At 52.4% G+C, this 9,415-nt stretch overlaps 1 protein-coding gene across 1 annotated transcript in view; it reads right to left on the bottom strand.

Moving 5' to 3' along the window:
• Window positions 1-494: 494 nt before the first annotated feature.
• Rspo4 (R-spondin 4) overlaps window positions 495-9,415 on the bottom strand; it is a 32,712-nt gene continuing 23,791 nt past the window's right edge. Inside the window, exons 3-6 of the mRNA XM_032902622.1 lie at window positions 6,160-6,348; window positions 5,396-5,536; window positions 3,536-3,721; window positions 495-928 (exon numbers count right to left, since the gene is read on the bottom strand). Coding sequence (XP_032758513.1) covers window positions 837-928; window positions 3,536-3,721; window positions 5,396-5,536; window positions 6,160-6,348 — 608 coding nt within the window. The 3' untranslated portion in view covers window positions 495-836. The remainder of the gene's footprint in view (window positions 929-3,535; window positions 3,722-5,395; window positions 5,537-6,159; window positions 6,349-9,415) is intronic.

Genomic DNA, 9,415 nt, shown 5'->3' with positions numbered 1-9,415 from the left:
GAATAACAGGAATCACAGTCCCATCTGATCCTGTGCTTGGGTCTCCAAAGGCCTTGGGAGGCTGGTCAGTTGTTGCAAGGTCGTGGCACTACGATAGGGAGAGCAGAGTGGGGTGGGGGTAGGGTAGGAGGTGAGGGTGGAGCGGTGGGAGGGTGATCAGAGCGGGTGTTGCAGGCACTTCCAAGGGGATGTGGTGGTAGGCCTGAGGCCACTGTCTAGCCAAAGGACCCCTAGTGGCTCCTATACCACCATCCTGGATAAGGGTTTAGGCTGGGCCCTCAGAAGTCCCAGAACCTGTCTCTGGTGGCCTCATTGAAGAGGCAATGGCTGAATGCTATAGAATCGGCCTTGAGGGACTGGCCTGGTGAGCAGTTCTTAACTCCAGCTGCAGGCTAGAAGCAGAGCTCTCAGGACTTGTCAAGTTGCACCCAAACCTATACCTCCTAAATTGTAGCTTTGCAAAGACGGAGTCAGGACAGAGTCACGGAAAGATCTAGAAGAAAAAGTTTGTTTTGAGGTGCAGAGAGCCACGCGGAGGACACAAGCTCAGTCTCTTATGTCTGATATGGACATTGAAGAGCAGAAAGGAAACCAGAAGGAAGTGAAGAAAAACGTATACGGAGAGAAGGGAAGTTCCAAGAAATAAGGACGTGAAGAAGGAAGTGACGGGGAGAGGAAAAGGGAGATCGATAAAATATAACGCAAAGACCGGGCAGAGGGGAAAAGTAGCGGACAGTAGGAGTGAAGGATATGGAGAAAGAGCGGGGCAGGGGAGAAGGAAGGATCCCACAGCGGAAGTGCAGCAAGCCAAAGGCAGAGGCCAGAGCTTGAGATGGTCACTGGGAGCCATGCGGGTGCAGCCTGCGCTCCAACTTCCTGTCCTTGCGCTGGCGCCGGTCCTTCCGGTTCTTCTGCCTGGGATTTCTTTCTGCAAGAGAACACAGGTCGAGTCCAGGGAGGTGCTGAGAGACGAGGAAACCCCCAGTTGTCCCTGCAGACTGCGGACCTGGAGTGCTGGGCTCAGAGTCACCCTGTTTTAAATTTGGGCCTGGAGGTGAAATTGTTCCAGAAAACTCCTTGGTGATCCTAGGGGGCTGGGAGGACACTGGCCTGAGGGAGTGGCTGAAGTTGAGTGGAGCTGGGAAACAGCCTGCAAGGGCTGAAGGGCCACTTGGGTCAGCTCCCCATCAGGACTTAGGATGGCCTCATGGGGGTCTGTATGTCTGCCTCCCACCCCATGTACTACCTCACTGTTAATAAGGCTTCCTGCTGGAGACTGAGTTTCTTCTGCTCAACCCTGAGGTTTAGCTGCTGCTTGGTGTGGGCAGGATGTCCCGGAGAGTAAATCCACGCCATGGGAGCAAAAGCTACAATCTCATCCCATTCACAGGCGGAGAAAGAGCCTGGGCAGAGCTGGGGCGGGGGGATATTTGGCTGCAAATCCCAGACCCTGGTGTGTCCCACAAGCCCTGGACGAGTACGCCACATGTCTGATGTCTGATTGGTCTCTTTTCTCAGAGAAGGAGGCCAGATGATTAGCTTGCTCGGGACCCTGGAGTTCCTGCAGCCAGTTCTGATCTCCCTTTAGAGAAGTTCATCTGGGCTGAGGTGGCTGGGTGACCAGTGGCTGACGGCTGAGTGTGTGGACAGAATTCCAGCATGCTGTCTTTAGGAGGACCCTGGCAGGGTCCTCTGCCGGCCTCCCTCAGTACCTCGGTTTTGCTCATGGTCACTAGCCCAGGCTGTGCTTCCCCTAGTGATCCACACTGCTCACCAGCCTCTGTGGGAATCTACCTGTCCCCTGGGGCACTCCTCTTCCCAGCTGCTAGCTGCTGTTACTGATTGGCAGCAGGAAAGGCCGAGGTTCGTCTTGGAGCCATAACTAGCCTAACTTTCTAGTTTATAAGGTGTCTCCTCACCCAAGCCATTTTCACACGTTCTTTATCTCAAGGAAGTCTCCTGGGGAGCTGTGTGTCCTTGGAACTGGTGGTTCCACTCAGGGCACTGCCTTCCAAGGATATACGCAGATGAGCACACTATCTCTCCAGGGATAACTAACTGTGCTTTTGCAAGGAGCCAGGGTCTCAGCATCTCCCTTTTCAGGGCAGACTCAGTGTTACCTCAGACTAGACTGCCCACTTTTGGGGCTCCCCCCAATCTAAATCCTTGGAGGCACTGCGCACATCACAGGTGAGGACTGGATCTGGGGACATCTAAGCATTGCCTGAGGAGTCCTTGTCAGCTTTGAGGGCTGGGATTGGGAGAGATGAGTGACTTGTGTTTTCAACCTTCCCCTATGTCAGCCTGCTAACTGACTGTGCACACCTCCATTCATACCACCACGATTCCACTCACCTACGCTCCATCCCACCCACACATCCTCCCACCTACCTAGGTAATCTCCCACCCACCCATATACCTTTCCAACCATCTAGCTATGGACTCCCAAAACTACACCTTTCCATCATCCTATCTACTCACCCCAGCACCCTCCAACCATATATCCACCCACTTACCCACCCATGCAACCTCTCACCTCCCACCCATATGCTCACCCACTCATACAACTGCCTAGCCACTCACCCCATCCATCTACCTATCTTCCCTCTACCCAAGAACTACCCATCCCACAAGCTTAACATCTGGGTCCTGTTCCAGCACCAGAGACAGCCTTCATTTGAAAAAGGGCTTTCTTTGAGTTCTGGATGTCTAGTCTCATCTAGGCCCCATTCTCTGTCACTATTGACTACAACTTAGATTCTTCTTTGCCTACTGATCAAGATCTAGGCTCTCCTAGCCCTGGCTGTGTGACCCAGGGCCATGGGCCTCACACCCATCACAGTCACTGGTTCAAAAGGCACCAGTGACTATAGAAAATTTAACACACCATGCTCACGTGGTTAACACTGCTTTTCCGTGTTAATGCCAACTCCCTCGCACTTCATGACCCATGCGGCTGGCCCTCTCTTTTGTGGTTTTTACTGGTCTCCATTGGAAATCTGTGGCCTTACCCAGTGACGGGGTCCTACTTGAAGGGGTGGTATAGCCACAGGCCCCCGTTCTACTGTTGCATGGTTGACAGCATCGACACGGCAGCTGAGAGCTCTTTGCCTATGGTTTTAGAGTGTTTCACTCAAATGTCTATGGCTACCCTGGCTTTCTGCATCCTTGGATCTGCCTTAACTGACCCATTTATGATGGGCCAAGCACCGCCTTCTTGGCACCTCTTGCCTTTTGTATTCCAGTAGGTGCCACATTGCACTGCAGTCACAGGCTTTCCTAGGGACTCCACTAGCGATAACAGACTAAGTCCTTACAGTACGGAGGTCTGGGCAATGTAGAACAGTCTTCCTACTATGTCTGGGACACTTCTCTGGAAGTACCTGACAGGGTGATAATTAGCTCACAGAAAGCGTTGGCAGGCGGGGGCCTTTCAAGTGGCCTTGCAGATGTCATCCATGGGTGGTGTCTCTCTCCCTGGACCCATTTACCTCTGGGTCTTTCCCAGAGGAACCCTGCAAGCCCAGCTGCTCACCTCCTGGGCAGGGCCTCTTTATAGGACATTTCCTGGACTCAGATATCACTCGGCAACTTGCCATCTCTTCCTGCTTGGTGGGGCCAGCCTCCCGCACCCGGGTCTCTAGGCCCCAGCCTGAGCCACAGGTCTTCCCATTGTGTATGCAGGGGCTCCAGCTGCCCCAAGGGCTCGGCTCGCACTCCTCTGTGGGCGAAGAGAGAGACAGACAGGTGAGTCAACTGGCAGTGTGTGCCTCTTGGATTCAGTGAACCGGGCTCTAAGGATACCATCTCTACATGCAAGGAGCTCAGTCCGTTGCTGGGAGCAGAGAACTGCATTTCACAGGAGCCTGCAGAGAACGCAAGGAAGGCTGTGCTAGAAGCCAGAGCTGGCTCCCGTGAGTGAAGCGGAAGGCTTCACAGAAGGTAACAGAGCTGAGTTAAGCATCCCTGGCCAGCAGGATTTGAGAGGCCAGATGGATAGAATTCAGAAAGGTGCAGGAGTTGGACATGAAGTAGCTGGCTGCTAAAAGGTCCCCAAGAGCAGGGTTCTAGCTTTGAACTTGACCACATGCCTTTGATCAACTGTAGAAGGCCAAAGCCACCTAAGTGGTGCTGTGAGGGAGACAATGTGCTCATGGGCAGAAAGTTCTCAGAAGAGGGAATTACAGATACATTCCACTCATTTCTGAATGGGAGGCTACACCCAGCCCAGGGGACAGGAATGTCCCATCTTAAAGTCCTAAGTGCTGAGACCTGGGGCAGGAACAGGTGTACACAGCAGGGCTGAGAAGAGGTCTCCAGGCCTCAGGTAGCTATTCTGTCACCACCCAGGGGTTTCACCTGACCAGTCAAGATCGAACATTTACTGTTAGACTTGGGGTTGTTGGTATAGAGGGGCAGCTGCATTTAAGAGAAACCCGCCTGCTCCCAGAATGCACCATGTTGAGACGCTGCACCAGGAAGGCAGGGTGTTTGGAGGAGACAGAAGTGGTGGGAGCCCAGAAAAGCATGGGCCACACCCTTGGGTGCAGGAAGACTTCTTGGGGGAGACTGTGTTTCTGAGTCTCCAGGGGGGTAGGAAAGAGAGGCAGGAGGTGCTTCCAGGGGATGGAGTCCCCCACAAAGTCCCCAGGATGCTGAAGCAGGATGAAAAGGTCACAGATGGAGACCTTCTTGCCCAGACTCTGCCAGCGTCCAACAGGAGCCACAGAAGGGCCTTGAACAGCAGAGGCACATTCTAGTCACGGGTGGGCCTGCAGGCTCAGAGGCAGACCCAGGAGGCCACACCAAAGGAAAAAGATGTAGGATGTGTTTGATGGGGGGAACTTTACAGTGCTTCAGAATTCCTCTCAAAGATTCGGTACCTAAAGTGCTGGGGACAGACTGCATGTCCCTTCTGTCTCCCCCTGACGTGTAAGGACAGTCTTAGCCCCTCCAGGGATCCACCTGTCTCTCACACTGCTGGAGTCCCAGGGAGTGCCCGCCGTGCCTGGCTTTTACTGGTGCTGGAGGTCTGCACCTGCACAGCAAGCCCTTTCCTCACAGAGCCACTCCCCTGGCCTCACACAGCTACTTAAAAAAAATCTTCAGATGAAGTGACTTTCTTGAGACGGCTACTCTGTTTCTTGGTGCCTTGTTGGTGAGAAGACCCTTGGTGACAAAAGCAGTGTCAGAGTTGGTGACACAGTATCCACAATCCTGATGGTTACAATGGCACCAGAACCCTGAAGATTCTCTAAGTACCAACGTGGGGTCAGGCTGCCCACCACCCCATAACATTTCATGGTTTCCAAGTCTCATGTCCTTTTCCCCCAACGCTAGGACAGGAGGCCAGGGCCTCACTCACCCTGGCACTCCTGGTCAGGGCCTCACTCACCCTGGCACTCCCGGGTACTCTGGTGGGTCAAGGTGCCTGGCGGACAGGTGGGCAGACACTTCCCTTTGTAGAGGTGAAACCGCCTTTTGCAGCGGATACAGAAGTCCTGGCTGAAACAGCTCTCGCATGTGGCCCCGCATTCTGCAACAGAGTCAGGGACAACACAAATGAGCTGCGTGTGGTGGGCCCCATAGCTCTGCCTGAGGTAGGAGGGCTCTGTGCAGCCCCAAGCTCTGGAACACTGGGGTCGGGATACAGTACCGTGTCAGCAGCCACTTGGCCACTGTTGAGCTGGGCTCCACGTGAGGAAGCCGTCCTTTCTCATCCGAGCTAGGCTGAGCATGGGAAGTGATAACACTATAAACATCACACAGCAAATCTAGGCTGGGAGTGAAGCTCCCTCACCCTTCACCCACAAGACTCAGATTAATTTGTCCTAGGACACAGTGAAGATGGAGGAAAGCTTAGGGCTACTTTTCCTCCTGGAGCTAGACCCAGAGGAGGCGAGGAACCGGCTAGAGGCCATTCAGAACCCAGGTCGAAGTAAAAGTTCCCTGCCCTGTTTGTGCTGAGACTGATGGTGTCCTCTTAGGGCTGAAGGAATCAGAGAGGTGTCTATCTGGCCTCGGGCTGCAGGAACAACTAGAACTAGCGAGCTTGGGGTTGGGCAGGGCTCTGCTTCCTCCTAGGGTACGTTTAAGGAGAGGGTGGGATGCAGGATGCATCTATCTAAGGTTGCCTACGACATTGGAGGAGATACGTACTTTTGCACCTGTTGGCCTCCTGGCCACGGATTCCGAAGAAGCCGAGGGGACAGTCATGCACACACTTGCCGTACTGACGGATACCTTCCCGGCGGATGAAGAGGAAGAGCCTTTGCTGGCAGGTGGAGCAGCCATTCTCCTCCGAGCATATGACACAGCCTGTGCAGTTGCCCCCCAGACCAGTGCCTGCTGCAGCCAGACCAGGAGAGGGGGGGGGGGGGAGGGGAGAGGGGGGGGGGGGGGGGGGGGGGGGGGGGGAGGGGGGGGGGGGGGGGGGGGAGGGGGGGGGAGGGGAGGGGGGAGAGGGAGAGGAGGAAAGAGAGTCAGTCAAACCACACACGTGAGCTACTTAGATGGACTCATTGGGCTCTTAGCTGCATACAACAGAAGACTACATTTCCAAACATCTGTAGCTACTAGATATCACGTGATCAAAATCTGGCCAGCGGAACATAAAAGTAGGCATTTGCAGACCACTGAGATGAGAAAAATCAATGTGTTCTTTGCTCTCCCACTGTTACCTGGACTTTTTTTTTTTTTGTTATAAACACATTTCCTCTTTACTAAAGCAATAGTGTGTGTGTGTGTGTGTGTGTGTGTGTGTGTGTGTGCGTGCGCGCGCGCGCGCGCACATAGGGACGGGTGGGACCATCATCTTCTTGCCCAGTTTCTGAACAATACTCCAGTCCCCACTGTTACCATCTGGTTCAGAAGTCACGGGGAGGAAGCTGGGGAGAAGGTGAACAATGTTCGGTAGCAGGGCTCTACACCAAGGTTCTCGCGGAGATCTTTGCTAAATCAAGTGGGGTGTTAGTCTTCATGCCCCAAAGCTGCCACCGGTCTCTTCTTGTGCCTCTCTGAGCAGAAAGGGATCCTGAAGAGTGGGGCAGAGAGCAGCAGCAGGAAGCCAAAGAGACTTCATGGCAAACACGAGGGACTTGCACCGAGGGAACTCACGGAGAAGCTAAGCCTGAGGAACTTGCAGCAAGGGGATCCATGGAGGACTCAGGCTATAGGGTCTGGCTATGTTTTTCAGAGGCACGTGCCCAGAAGAGGGGGAACGCTGTAGACCACAGTGAGGATGTGGGCAGAGCTGGAATCAAAGCAGGATTCATTCTTGCAGGAGTCACTAAGGACGGATACGGAAGTTGCCCAGAGTGCATTAAACCGTTCTATGTTTACATCTCATCAAGCTGGGATACTGAACAAGCTGGTTGTCCACCCTGGCCCACCTGAGGCCATGACTCCCCACAAGAGGACATTCTTGGCTCTCCAGCTCCCAGCCCTCCCAGTCCCCTTAGTGTGCATTTTCCCCACTGAGGTGCCTCTGGTGTGTGAGGTACCAGGACCTCCCTAGAGTAGAAACCAGGGGCCACCCTTCCTCCTGCCAGCAGAGGGCAGTCCTCTCAAGGCCTGGCTGATACCAGATTCCCCATACACAGTGAGGGACTGTGGAGCTGTCTGCTGTCTCTGCTTAGCCTTGGTTGGTTTCTGTCCCTCAATCCTTTCTCCCAACTTAGCAACCTGAGAGCCTTCCACTTTGTCACCCGTTTCTGTTGCTTACTCCTGAGAAGCTGACTGATGTGGTTGGCCCTCACAGGGTCACCCTGTAGCACATGAGCACTCTGTGACACACCCTGGGTACCAGGCAAGGATGCCAGTGACCTGGATGCTCTTCTTCCAGGAAAAGACTGTGCAGTGGGATGGAAAAGTAAAGACTTGGCACCTCCGAAAGTGGGAAGTCATGAGAGGGCCCTGGACTAGAGAGGGCAAACCACATCGTTAGAGCCAGACAGAGCCAGGTCCTCCCACGCACCCAGCAAAACCTGCTCAATTCAGATAACACGAAGGACAGACAGCAATGAGAGGAAGCCCTTCTTTCTGCTATGTGTGTAAGCCCTGAAGAAAAACCCAACAGCATCCAGTCAATCTGAAGGCTTGCCTCCTTACGCTCCGTAGTTCAGCATCTGAGCCTCACTACAGAATGGCTGTGTGGTTGGTTAGTTTCATGTTGAGTTGAAGCAGGACAGAAAAAAGAATATGGGGACATGGGAAGGGGAAGGAACCCCACCCTCTGGGGTGTAGCTGGAGACTCACTAGCTGAGAAGCATTAATCCCAGTGTAATCAGCAGCGTTGACTTGAGGGCTTCTCTCCTTCCAGATGGAAACCTGAAATTTTCTAGAACCTCCTTGTGCAGCTCCAGGGGCTTGTGGTTTTACTTTATTAGATTATAACCCCACCGAAGAGACACCCCAGAATCTCAGTGATCAAAAACGGGACTAGATATATGGGAGAGTCTGGTACCTTATCAGCCCATTTAGCAGGGACTAGGGAGATGGTTTAATGGACAAGAGCATTTGCAATGAAAGCAAGAGAACTGATTCAAATCTTCAGCACTCACAGAAAAGCTACGACTGGCCATGTAACTTTAGCACTGAGGGGCAGAGACAAGCAGATCCCAGGAGCTTGAGGCCGGCTGGCCTGGCCAATGGTGAGCTCTGGGTTCTGTGAAAGACCCTGTCTTGAAAAGACAAAACGGAAGGTAATAGAAGATATTTGATCTCCTCTTCAGCCCACTGAATAGATGTGCATCACACACACACACACACACACACACACACACACACACACACACACTACACATACTCACATACACATAAACACACAGACACATACACATAACACACACATACACATAAACACATACATACATACACACACATACATACACACACACTCACACATACACAAACAAACACACACACAGATATATACACATAATACACATACTCACATACACATAAACACACAGACACATACACATAACACACATACACATACATACATACATGCATACACACACACTCATACACTCAGAGACATATACACATAACACATACACACATACACATAAGCACACACACATAATACACACATAATACACATAAACAAACACAGACAAACACACATGCATACAGACACAAACACATACACAAACACACAGACATACAAAACACACACACACACACACACACACACACACACACACACACACACACACACAGAAGCTTCCAAAGTCCTTTCTATTGTCAACATTAGGACACTTCGGTGTGACACTTCTTTGAGAAACTTCCCTCCCCCAATGATCTTGGGAGTGTCATATTATTTCGAGTGCCTTTCTTTTTTTAAATAAATTCCAGCTCCATTTCATACTAGACTGTCCTGAAATGCTTTTCTGTGTCGAAGCCAAGGCTC

Source organism: Rattus rattus, chromosome 5 (genome assembly GCF_011064425.1).
Source record: "Rattus rattus isolate New Zealand chromosome 5, Rrattus_CSIRO_v1, whole genome shotgun sequence".
Taxonomy (NCBI): Eukaryota; Metazoa; Chordata; class Mammalia; order Rodentia; family Muridae; genus Rattus; species Rattus rattus.
Note: the sequence above shows the minus strand (reverse complement) of the source record. Positions and strands in the feature narration are given on the sequence as shown.